General features: G+C 38.6%; 1 protein-coding gene and 1 long non-coding RNA gene across 13 annotated transcripts in view; one reads left to right on the top strand and one right to left on the bottom strand.

Annotated features, from left to right (window-relative positions):
- Window positions 1-154, bottom strand: part of LOC309356229 — a 12,600-nt gene extending 12,446 nt beyond the window's left edge. Inside the window, exon 1 of the long non-coding RNA XR_014162691.1 lies at window positions 59-154. This is a non-coding gene — a long non-coding RNA (uncharacterized lncRNA). The remainder of the gene's footprint in view (window positions 1-58) is intronic.
- Window positions 1-13,030, top strand: part of MEIOB (meiosis specific with OB-fold) — a 27,397-nt gene that overhangs the window by 1,512 nt on the left and 12,855 nt on the right. For 6 of the 12 annotated variants that reach the window (XM_081887437.1, XM_081887433.1, XM_081887436.1 and 3 more), the window contains exons 2-6: window positions 3,112-3,195; window positions 7,285-7,342; window positions 8,370-8,501; window positions 8,981-9,053; window positions 10,357-10,552. In XM_081887437.1, the coding sequence (XP_081743563.1) occupies window positions 3,112-3,195; window positions 7,285-7,342; window positions 8,370-8,501; window positions 8,981-9,053; window positions 10,357-10,552 (543 nt within the window). Of the gene's footprint in view, window positions 1-80; window positions 785-1,503; window positions 1,645-3,111; window positions 3,196-7,284; window positions 7,343-8,369; window positions 8,502-8,980; window positions 9,054-10,356; window positions 10,553-13,030 lie in introns of those variants that run through there. The other 6 variants (XM_081887442.1, XM_081887435.1, XM_081887443.1 and 3 more) reach the window with 5 other exon arrangements.

The raw sequence follows: 13,030 nt of genomic DNA on the forward strand, positions 1-13,030 counted from the left end.
AGCAAATCTCATTGTGTGAATATAATACAGGGTGAAAACAGTGTTAAAAAATACCCACCCATTGGGAAGTAAGCCTCATTAAATTAAATTACTCTCAAGTAGACTGTAGGATTGTACTGTAAACTGTCTTTACAATGTAGCACCCCCATTTCCATCTTTTCTTAACTATACTGTACTCTGTATTTGGGAAGGGGGGGGGTTCCATTCCTTCTAGGATTGCCATATGTCCTCTTTTTCCAGGACACGTCCTCTTTTTCATGGGTATGTAAAATGAAAGTTGTTACTGTATAGCAATCCATAATTAAAAGTAGAAGTCAACAAATGTGTCCTTTTTTTGCTCTTCAGAATATGGTACCTTACTTCTTCATCCATTAAACTGGCCCTCACAAAATTGGCCAGCAAAGTCATGACTTCTTTAGTCCATCCCTTTTACATCCCCCATTTGTCTTAGTGCTTACTGAAAAAGGATCTATGAATAGATTTCTGTTTTCAGTTAAAAGCAGTTGCAACATACTCTACTGGCAGTTATTCCGCTCAATTAAATAGGGCGTATTGGGGTGCAGTTTTATGTCTAACCATATGTGTAACCATTCTTAATGCCCTCACAATTCCCAGAGTTCCTTGCAGGGCACAATGGCCATTTACTGATTTAGGTTGGCAAGATAAGACAATATCCGTACTTTCAATTTAAACTGATTTAATTGTCACACTTTCATGCACAGTATCCTGGTAATTGCAGTTTTCTGAAGGCTAGTGAACTTCTAACAGAGAATCAGCTTTTGCAGTTGAGTAATACAGCATGCTGAGGGAAAATACTGAACCCCCCATTAAAATATACTCTTGAGTTCTTGTTGATTTTGGTGTCACAGTTTGGCTTATTATCTTGGAAGTGCTGGCAACAAGCAGCTTCATACCTACGACTTTTAAATCTCTTTATATCCATCTTGAGATGCAGAAGATGCTTAACCCTCCTTTAGTGATTCCACACTATTTAATACAGTATTACAATTCAGATGTATCCACCAGTAACACTTTACATATTTTAAAAACTTTGTCTTTTAAATGCCTCTTTGAGGTAATCTGATTCAGTCATTAAAAAAAAAAAAGCCCACTAATCCATTTTCAATGGGCAATGAATTATTTAACACTGTATTTGAGGGAGGAATATACTATTGATAGTTGCCTAGGAGGCATAATTGGGCTGCATCTTGCTGCCTAAGACAGCTGGAAGTTTCTGTTTCTTTCCAAGTTAGAATTTTTAAATATGGAAATAGGGCACCTTAACTTTCGAAGGATCTATAGGGAAAAATAACTAGAAGTTAAAAGGGAAGACTTTCAGAATATATTAGCTGGATACACTTTATCCATGTTTTAAAAATAATAATAATCAAAAGTTGTGAAATAACCACAGTTCTGTTTGTTATGTATTATCTCCAGACAGCATTCATTTATTTTCACTTATCTAAGATATGCCAGAGATGGCCTGATGGATGAAAAGTAAAAAAGAAAGCCCAACAAAACACAACTCTGATCTCTGTCAGTGAATATGAGTACAGTCCAAGGAAAACAGATTTGAGAACTGACATTACAAAGGGCTTTTAGGCACACTGTCAGTGTACTGATTGTGACTCCTTTTTGATGCCAGTATGTGTGAGGCTTGGAAGTTTTGAACATCCCACAAAAAGTCATTTTTACTTTACAATCTGGGTTTTAAAATGAATGTTTTACAATATACCAGAAAGTCACTAAGGAACCACAACACTTTTTGGCTTCTTGGTGCTGCAGACTTATGGCAGACAATTTTTAGAATTCAGCTTTTGTTAACTCCTAAAAATCCTTTTACTGTTTTTATTGGTTTCTGCTGTTCATTTTTTTAAAAAAAAAATTCTTGCTGCTGCCATAGTTCCTTAATCTTTTTTATCTTTTTAGAAATACTGAATGCCAGGAGAATAAACATAAAGGAATAGGCTGAGTGGGTGGTGCTAGTGATAGGGTGGGGGTGGACAAATGCCTTCCCCCAAAATTCCCTGTACAGTGTCTGCGCACTGTCTGAATTAGAAATATAGAATGTCAACAGAATGTCAACTGTTTCAAAATGTCTAAGTTTGTAATAAATTCAAAGAGCTGCTGTAGGCTAGTCCAGAGGCTTGGGCTAGAGTGCATTTGGGTAGGGGGGCTTTTGAGTCTTTCTCTTTGAGAAACATAAATTCTTCAGGCACATGGAACCAATTGCAAAGTTCTTTGGATATTGGGCACAGCTTCTTGCTGTGGTAATTTTAACTTTTCTTGAAATGGAATTTGATTTTTTTTTTAAAAAAAGCAGCAGAAGCAGATAGTTTCTTTAATACATATAATTTATAACATTTTTGCCCCATCCTACCTCCTGGGAGTTCAGAACTGTGGACAGTGGGTGTCTTTATCTTGTTTTCATTTAACATTTAAAAGTTGACTAGGTTGGTAAGAGACTGTGGTTTACTCATTTAGCTTCATGCTATAACTGAAGATTTGACCCCAGACTTTTCTAATCTCAAGTCCAATAGTCCATGCACAACAGAAGCTGGATTGTTTTACACAAAATTGAACAATAGGGCAAGATGAGAGCTGATGGATAGAAAAATGACGTAGGGGCCAAAGCTGATGCAATGCTCTTCCCTCATGGGATAGTATCCACCAAGAATATCCACAGATAAAAAGCATCAAAGTAGTCATGTGAAATCCATATACAGTAGGTTATTACTGTTCTGTATTTACTACTTTTGCACATCTTGAAATCTGTTCAGAAACTGCCACACACATATCATGTCTATCATGAGCCAATTTCAAGCATGCAAAAGTGCCAACATGATCTGAAAGGGTTACATTTTAAAAAGCGAAATTAAATTTAAAAATGTAATTTTTTTAATCATCTGATCCAATAAAAGAACATAAGTGTTTTTGACAAGTTGAAACAGTTTTGTTATCTATGTTTGGCCATTGCAGCAAAGAAGTCATCCAGAAAGCAGGTGCTGTATATCAAATTAGCTTTTTAAAGAAAATGGCTTCTCTGCAGAATGCTCTAGTGATTTGTTTTGATTTTGCTCTCTTTAAAAGCTCTAACATACTTTTCTATAGTTTCAGATAAAAAGAATGGCCTACTCGGTTCCAACACAAAATTTTGTAGCCATTTCAGATGTGCATCCAAATCTTGCTCGTCCTGTAGGTCTTGGTGACATAAGTCTTTTTTGTTCTCCAGTGAAACTGTATATCACTATATTATATTACTGCAAAATTATGTAATTGGTTTGTCTTTATATACTCACAGCATTGGCATAATTATTAGGCACAAAGTATGTTAGCTTCTCTTTGTGTACCCTCAGAAAGTGAAAACTGATACTTCTGTTGACCACAGAGTGTGGATGCCACAACTATTGATGTTGACTGGACAGTTCATTGACTGAAGTATCAGAGACTTCTTTGTATTTTCTTTAAATAGATGTTGTGTTGATAATTTCTACAGAGTCTGCATTATAGTATCACAATACATTGGAAATGTATTCTTTTGCACTATGGACACCAGATTGGAAGCTGTGAGCGTTACTCACATGGATAGTCCCATTCATGCACAGCTTCCCTTGACTTCCCTTGAGCATTTGGAAAAAATGATAATTGAGGCAAAAATTTCCATCTCTGTCTGTTGTTTCTTAACTATTAAATGCATGTCAGTGTTCCAGAGAGAGCAAGGATTTGTAAGGATACTTGTGTATGTGCATATCTCCGTGTACTCTGACATTAACAAGCACACATTGCACCTTTCAATCAGATCTGCTCAGAGTTGAGCCCCAAGGCATTCTGCCCCTATAACTTCTGCATTATAACTTCCTAGAACTCATTATGATCATTGACAGGTGAACCTGCTCATAATCTGGATTCCATATTAAAAATGAAGGTTGAATATCCAAACTGCCCGTTACATCCAAAGATCTTCAGCCTGGTTCTATACTGCAACCGTTAAAGCAGCTAAAGCTATGCTGCTTTCTCCTATTTGTGATTAGTAAGCTGTAGTATCTCTTGTGCTGCCTGTGTGCACTCACATGCTGATAGCTGTTACATTACAAGCGTTGCCAATGGCCTTGCGTTCCACATCAGTTCAAGTCCACACCCTCCTTCAAAGCCCCCGGCATGGCACAGCTGCATCATGCAGGAGTTGCTGAGCACTGGTACATTTGTACCAACATCTCTAGCTGCCCATTTCCCATAGCAGAATCAACTCACAGGACCAGATCAAAGAGATAAGGCAGGAATGGGGAACCTGTAGCCCTTCAGAAGTTGTTGGACTCCAGTTCCCATCAGCCCCAGACAGTGCAGCTAATGGAAATTGATGTTAGGAGCCATAGTATAACAATATTTGGAGTGCCACATGTTTCCCATTCCTGGGATAAGGTGCTATCTTCACCTGGTACAGTAATGATGCTGAGACAATGGCACTGGATCCCATACTTCAATGTTTGCATTGTGGAGGTGTAGCATGACTTAGCAAAACTAAAAAATGTTGCATGCAGAATATAGGTGGCAACTACATACAACACATTGAAAATGTATACCGTATATAGCTTTATTGTTTTATATTTATACTCTTCTCTCATTCATTTTTGATATAGTAAAAAGAAGTATTATTTTGCAGATGGCTGTACTTGTGCGGGTCCTAAACCTCAGAACAAGACATTTAGTCTGCAGTCGTAAACATGCTAATCTGGGAGAAGTAAGCCTCACTAAACTAAATGAGGCTTACTTCTGAGTTGACATATTTAGGATTGTCATGTTAGTCTCATTACATTCAATGTGGATTACTCTCTCAAGGAAATGTGTGTAGGATTGCAGCCTAAGGATTATTAAGTATTTTAGGGACCAACAACAGAGTGTTTTGGGCCTGAAACTCAGATGGCTTACTTAAAGTCCTGACAGGGGCAAGAGAAATATCTTTGTATCTCCCAGGACTTTACTGTTCATCCTAACACAAATGGCACACATACTACCGTATTGTGAACTCTTTGTTGATTTTAACATAAAATAAGAGTAGTAATTTCCTCCTATCAAAAGTTAAAGAATGTATTACAAGGCCATAGATTTCTTCAAGGGATGTTTCTTTGGCACTGAATTGAAAGCACATGAAATATTCTCTTGTGGGGTGGATGTATTTGGCCAAAAGATTTTATTTAGTGTACAGCATTGAGAGTATCAATGTATGTACCAAGCAATAATTTAATTGTAGTTTTATTTGATAAACAAATAATGCTTTCAATCTGGAAAATAAATATGGTTTATTTAATGTCAGACATTAAGTAATTCATATTGAAGGAAGCTAGTAGTAGACTTTATAGTGTGTGACTTTATACAGGTGAATCAGGAAGTTTTAAACATTTGATGTTTTATTATGTTCTTATATTCTGCTAGAGAAACCCAGCCAGATGGGTGGGGTATAAATAATAAAATTATTATCATTATTATTATTATTTATAAAATAACTAGCTCCGATAAAATCAATTCTACAACATTATTTCAAATAATATTATATATAACTGAAGCACTATGTCACTGTTTTAAGTTATGTGAATGCCAAAGGTCAAAATGAAGTAAGATGAAGATAAAGAGTAAAAATAACGAGTTTGGAAAGTGTCAGCAAAAAATCCTGGCAAATGGACACAGAAGTTTATTTTCTCCTTTTGATTGGTTAAATGGTATGACTAAAATATCTCAGAATTAAGGATATCTAAAAGAGGTTTAGGAATATTTCTCAAGCTTTTAATTTGGAATTATGGAATTTCACTTTGTTAAAAGAGTCAAATAATGTTGTAAATATAAATTTTAAGAAGACTTTGAAATAAATACTATTGTAAGCAAAGTCTTAGAACATATTTGGGATTCCAAGAACCAGCTCTCTATTATCAGCAGAATTATACACAAGATATTCTGCCATTTAATTAAATTACTGTGAGTTAGGAAATGAAACATTTTGAATGCGAATTAATAGAATGCACTTTAAAAAAGCTTTCAAAGACCTGAGGGAATTATATTTCATTGCAAACATACCCTGAGTGAACTTACCCAGATAAATGCTGGAATAGTTTTCTTGCCCCATCTAGTGACTGAAAGGCACATAGAAATCTGCAAGCCTATTTTTCAACAGGTGTTTTGTTCATTCTGTTTTCCCGAAACCCAATTCAAGAATGTAATGTGGTGTGCTGGTTTGGGGGGTGGGATGGGGGGTAAAGCTAAGAGACCTAATGTTTGGAGTCATTTTAGGATATGACTTCTTATCTTTGGGGGTTTTTTAAACTAAGCCAGCCAGTTCACTAAACATTACAGTGTTATTGTTTCAACACTACTGATACAAATCTGTAAAAGAATCTTTGTTTGGTGGTAGTTGTTGCCTTTAAGCATAGGTATTTCCTCTAAAAGTCTAAATAAATGCATATTTTAAGGGCTTAATGCACTACATACCCAAATTCATTTACTGCTTCCCCACACACCTACGTTTTTTAAAAGCATAGCAGTTTCTGAGAAAGGGAAAATTCATGTGGAGAAGTGGTAGAAAGGGAAAGTTTATGGAACCCCTACCTTCCTTCTGTGTCACTGTTCACAACTGCCATCTTGGGGAGTTGATTTAGCTTAGCAAAAATGACTGTTGTTTAGCTTAGCAAAAATGACTGTATGTAACATGCAGCTAGCTACCCTGCTGAGAGTTCATGATGGTATAGTAAAAAATAGGAGTTTCCTTAATAGTGAAGAAAAATTGAAATGCTCCTTTTATGCCACTGTGCAGACATGGGAAATCACATGGCCTCCATCTGTCATGGGTACTTTAGTTGAGATTCCTGCATTGCAGGGGGTTGTACTAGATGACCCTTGGAGCCCCTTCCAACTCTATAATTCTATGATTTAAATGACTCAGGAACTTGTACGCTAATTGGTTTGACTTTGACATGCCCTTAGCCTATTCCGCAGTGTGCATAAGCTGCTCACTGCCTGTGTAAGTGACAAAAAAGTATATGTTTTCAGGTAAACATTTTCCTTACAGAGACAGACAGATGTGGGGTCTTTATATTATTTCCCAGTCTTCATCTTTTAATATATTGAGAAAATCACTTAGGTTGTTAATTTACTGATGCTTCTGTAGAATAAGTGCATTAAAATAGAAACAGTTAAATATGCTTTTTATTACTGAAGGACAAGAAAGTCTGTGAAATCAAATACATCCTGTACATCTGTATTTGATGTATATATTCTGTAATCTCTTTTTTCCCCCAGAGTATAATTGGTATGGTGATTGGGAAAACAGATGCCAAAGGCTTTCCAGACAGAAAAAGTAAAGTTCATTTAAGCCACAAATTCCCTTTTTTTCTTGCTTTATCTTCAATCCATGGTTTTTCTAACCAAAAAGCATGTGCATCAACTGGTGGGGATATTTTATGCAAAAACTATATTGAAATTAAAGTGTAGATTAACAAAGCTCTAAGAGAGAGTAACAACATGTTAACTGAAACAAGCATCTCATCAACTTTATCCCTTGCTGAAACCTGGCTTAACATTTTTAAGGGCACCTGCATCTGCTAGGGTTAGTTAACATAGCACTGAATTTCCCACTATTTTGTAAGCATCTGACGATATCTGATGATAGTGGAATATTTCATTCCATGCAAAGTTTTTGCCAAAACAATGAGGCACTTGCACTGCTGGTCTCTGCCTAAACTGCAATTGAACCAGCCATGGCACCATTTTTCTCCCATTCATGAAAATATAACATTTTAATTAAAAAAGGAGTGACCTCTAGTGGTAGTTAATGAGATTGTTCTCCTTTGCTTTATACTAGTTGTAGGGAACTTTTGGCCCTACAGATGTTGCTGAACTACAACTCATTCCCAGCCACTGACCATTTGCTGGGGTAGATGAGAGTTGTAGTTCAGCAACAGTTGCATGACCTAAAGCTCCCCTCACTTGCTTTATACCTGTTTCTCATTAAGTGATCCTTTGTCCAAATCCAGCTTGTCAAGCTTTTACAGTCACTCCTCTTCCTCTCTTATCATCATTTCTTTGCTCCTGCTGCTGCTGCTGGCACCCCAGCACTGACCTCCATATTTCTTTATCATATCCCATATGCACATCATAAGGGAAAATGGTGGCTGATACTATGGTGACGACAGCCTCCACAACCAATAGGTGTCTGAGACAGATGACAGTTCTGAAGTCAATTTGATTGAGGTGGGCTGTTTTCTGCCATAACTTAACACTGGGCAGAATGTAACAATAAGTACACATAATATTTTCATGTGTCGTACACGGAATTAAAACTTTTAACTGGATTCTAAAACTGTTTCTGTTTCTTCTCACTGCAGATATTGGATCAGAAAGGTACACTTTTAGCTTCACTGTCCGCGATTCGCCATCTTATTTCATAAATGTACATTCTTGGGGAAGAGAGGACTATATTAAATCACTTTCAGAAAGCTTTAGAGTTGGTGACTGTGGTGAGCTGGAGTTTATTCCGAACATATTTCAATTTCAGTATGTTTCCCTCCTCTTTAAATCAGTATAATGTGTTGTGGTCCTAGTGTGTTATCCTTCAAAGAGTTGTGGACTATTTAATTGGAACCAAATTTTTTAGTTAGATTGAGTGAGAGGGGGAAAAGTAAACTAAAAAGAACCAACAAGATTCAGTCTAATAAAGCTGTCATCAAGAGACATGGACTGAAAAAGTAATCTCCCAGATTCCCTCTCAGATGCTAAGTTTTTACTGTTTCAGTCTTCTAAAAATGGTCCATAAATTTAATAATAATAATAATCCAGCCAGATTTAAGCAGTTAAGGCTGAAATTGTATGCAGGTACCCAGGAGTAAAGCTGACTGAAAACTATTAGAACTGGATTGCCAGTGTCTTGCTGAATGAACTTGTAAGCAGTCATTTAAATCCATACTTATGTGGCTTTCCACTGTTTCCCCTTTTATAGTCATAATTGAAAATCCTTTAGTTCAGACAAAAGAGGCTGAAAAGGAAGAAAAATTCAACGCTACAACTCCTAGGTAACTGTAAAGTCAGAATCTTATACCCTAAATAAGACGAAAACATGTATACAAGTGGCATATTCAGATTCTTGACACCAGATGATACAGATGTTACTCTTGAAAAAATTATATAGCTGTCTGGCAAGGGTTTAGTTAGTGTCCTCCACTAAAGCTACAAAATGACCTGACAGCCAATCAACACCAAACAGTTATCGATTACACATTGTGTCCAGATTTTCACTTTTTGAAACTGAAACTATTGTAATACCCTGTACTGCAGCATAGAAATGAATCTTAAACTCAGGGCTCATCCACACTTACCTTTTGCCCTGTGCTTTCTAGGAACAGGTCCGCAATTTAAAGTGCTGTATCTGAGCCCCCCTCCCTTTTTTTTTTTTTTTTTGCCTTGGCACTTTCCCTGAGAAAACCTGCTCTTTAATGCTTAATCAAAACAAATGTCAGTTTGTGTTTTCATAGATTGCCATTTGTTCTGATTCAGCAGTAAAAAGCAAGGTTTCACGGGGAAAGTGCAGGGCAAAAAAGCATGCACAGAGCTTTAAAGCATGGATGCAGCACAAAAGGAAGTGTGGAGGAGCCCTCAGTCGACATATACTAGGTATTATTTGGCTCCATTCAATGTAAGTATATTGAGTAGAAAACTGCAAAACCCCTGCATTTTGCAGTGCCTCACAAACTGAGTAATTGATACATCAAACTGGGGTTCATAGTTAATACCCCAAAATCCAAAATTGTCTGAATCACTTTGTACTGGTGCCAAAGTTTTGCAGTGGTTTTCAGCAGTTGTACTCACACCAACTCTGTGAGACTGAGAGATAGTGAGTGGCCTAAGGTTGGCCCATGGCTATTTGTATAGGGACTCTATCAATTACATCACACTGGTCCTGTATTTGCTGAATTACAGCTTTTTTCAAGTCTTGTTTTGAGCACCCTTAGGTGTTAACAGCTCTTAAAGTACCTTCAGTTACTCACAACAGATAGCTGAATTGCAATGTCAAAAGTATTTCTTATTGCAACACTAAAATATGCAGAACTATCTGCTTTCAGAGCTTAGAGTAGGTTAATCATCCATTTCTCCCCCCACCCACCCCATGAAGCGGTGTCAGTGTCAACTCTGCCTGCCAATGACTTGACTTCTGTTTGTACAAAGAAGCCACTATTCTCTGGTAGCAATTGTAACATGCTTTTCACCACATCAGTATAACACCAGTATTACAATAACCCATAACAATTCAGAGTTCATAATATAGGAAAAAGCCTTTAGTAGTGATGAGTAAAGTATTGTTTGTTTTGTGCATGTCAGCTGCTACAAACTGCTCCTCAGTGAGAATCATTCCGTGGTTAAAATCTGTCCCCACTATGAAGTTGACACCAAACTACTGTCCCTGTTGAATCTACCTGTGAAGAACCCTCAAGATTTTTACTCTCTGGCAGACATTGCAGCCAATGGACATAGCCTGGAAGGAAGAATCATTAATATTCTTGCAGCTGTCAAGTCGGTAAGTCAGAAAAACTTTAACATATTGGAGAGCTTCTACCGGTGGTCAAATTAATTTATGTATAGTTAATGATTTATTGGACTATCTCTGATTGGAGTTGTCTCCTTTTGTCTTGGTCAGCAGCCAGTTGGCTTGATTTAATGCCAAGGAAGGTCTGCAAGTGATATTAATGAAAAAATTCATAAACAGCACATTTTACAAAGCCTTCATGTCCCTAGGCTGGCACCCTGAAACAGCACAATATAAAGAAGTTTATTTAAAGTCTTTTGACATTCACCCACAGATTAGTTTTTAACTATAAGATTAAGCATGAATGCTAAATTGGTTTATTGATTTAGCACATGTCTTACTGACCCTTCATCTTTGTCCTCTTAAGAAAGTAGGAAGAGCCCTGCTGAATTAGCGCACAGGCCAATCTAGCCCAGCATCCTGTTCTCATAGTAGCCAACCAAATACTTAATGCTTGGGTAGGCAAACTAAGGCTAGGGGGCCTCATCTAGCCCAATTGCCTTCTAAATCCAGCCTGCAGACAGTCCTGGAATCAGCGTGTTTTTATATGAGTAGAATGTGTCCTTTTATTTAAAATGCATCTCTGTGTTATTTGTGGGTCATAGGAATTCGTTCCTTTTTTTCCCTTTCCAAAATAAAGTCTGGCACACCACAAGGTCTGAGGGACAATGGACCGGCCCCCTGCTGAAAGAGTTTGCTGACCTCTGACTTAAGGGAAGCCCACAAGCATAACATTGGCACAGCAGCACTTTTGCCACTGAATAGGAATATGCTGCCTCCAACAGTGGTGGTTAAACATTGCTGTCATATTAGCATTAAGAACATGAAACACTTTTCTTTCTTACATACTCCATTCAAGGAGGGCACAATCCATTAAGAAGTTCTCTTGCACAGGCCCCATTGCAATTAGCAGGACCTATACAATACCATGCTAAATGCCATAGTGATTGCTGTGTGCAAATGCCATCCAAATCTATCAAACTGTGCTACTTACTTGGTATCACAAATCACACGAGTCTATACAAGTTTCTGGCATCTTCAGTTTAAAAAAAAAGCTGAGTCTACAAGTGATGAGAAATACCTCTCTCTGCCCAAGAACTTGAACAGTAATTGCTACTCAGAATACACAATACTGGACTGTCAGGGAACTGCCATCGGAGCCAGAGGGAGAGGGAGGGCTCCAGAGGGATTCCGGAGAGCGTCCCGGGAAGGAGAGAAGCAGCCCATCTTCTGGGGAAGGAAATCAGCGTAGCACCAGTGGAGAAGGGCGGCAGATGGGGGAATCGGCGAGGTGGCTCCATGACTCCTCGCCGGAGACCAGCGGGGAGAGCACGGGTCCTCCACTGCCCACATCCTCCCTGCGCAGAAGGCTTCCGCGCAGGGAGAGTAGGCGGAAACTAGGCGTCAAAGAGCTTCTTTGCTGGAAGAAGTTCAAGAAACGCCCACTGACGGATTCTGCCAGCGATTGAGACAGCCACGGGTGAGTGGCTGTCCGGACAGAAAGAGTCCACCCAGGTAACCCAGCCAGGTGTGGCGTCGATTTACGCACGAGCAACCCCTAGAACCATTACATGGACTACATGGTCCACAGGTCTCACCTGAGTTAGTATAAGGCAGCTTCATATGTTTACCAGAGTGGGGGGTATCTGCAAGTCTCCAGCCTTATGTTCGCCACCAGTTAGTGATTATCTCCTGCAAATATCATTTTTTCCAGCTGCTTTTCAAGAATTCAGTTGGGCTTACTTTTTATTTTGGAGACCCAGTTGGAAGAGGGCAGGCAATAAAGAATGAATAACATTTATAGGGAAGAATCAGCAAGCAAAGGGAGGCTTAAGTACCCACTCTTACCCACTGTTATCGCCCCTATAAGTGCCTCAGAGGAAAACATGGGGTTTGGTAATCTATATGTCTCCTTACAGTGTGCAGTTCTGCCCTTAGAAAGTTGCTATGGTAAATGCTTTTCTACTCTATTGCAAAAGTACTCATGTAGTCTTTTGAATGTAAAAATTCAATAAACTGGAGCAGAGCTGCTTACTCTCCTTCAGCAATGCCCTACCATTTTGCAAGTCCTTCATTGGATTCATTTTTCTGTGAAGAATGAGGTGCACATGCACACTGAGAGACTTTAATTGCAGCCAGCCCTGCTGAAGTGTTTGTAGTGCAGACCAGTGGTGGAAGCTACCCATTGTGACTGCTGGGGCTGAAGCCAGGGAGGCTAAGAGTAGGCAAAACCAGGGCCAGTGGCAGGCAAACCCAACACATTGTAGTTTTGTCCTCACCTTCCTCCCTACAAGAGCAATAATGATACTAAGGGGGAAGAAGCTGGCAGCCAATGTCCCCCCCTGGACCTGTTGTAAGTGCAATTACAAAACCTGGGCACCACCTCTCTGCCGAGCGGTAGCAAGATTACAGGGGGTTTGAGGCATTCACCCTGGGCTCCTTTGGAGAATTGAAGACATGGTGGATACT

This window comes from Podarcis melisellensis, assembly GCF_964234715.1.
Source record: "Podarcis melisellensis genome assembly, chromosome: 14".
Lineage (NCBI taxonomy): Eukaryota > Metazoa > Chordata > Lepidosauria > Squamata > Lacertidae > Podarcis > Podarcis melisellensis.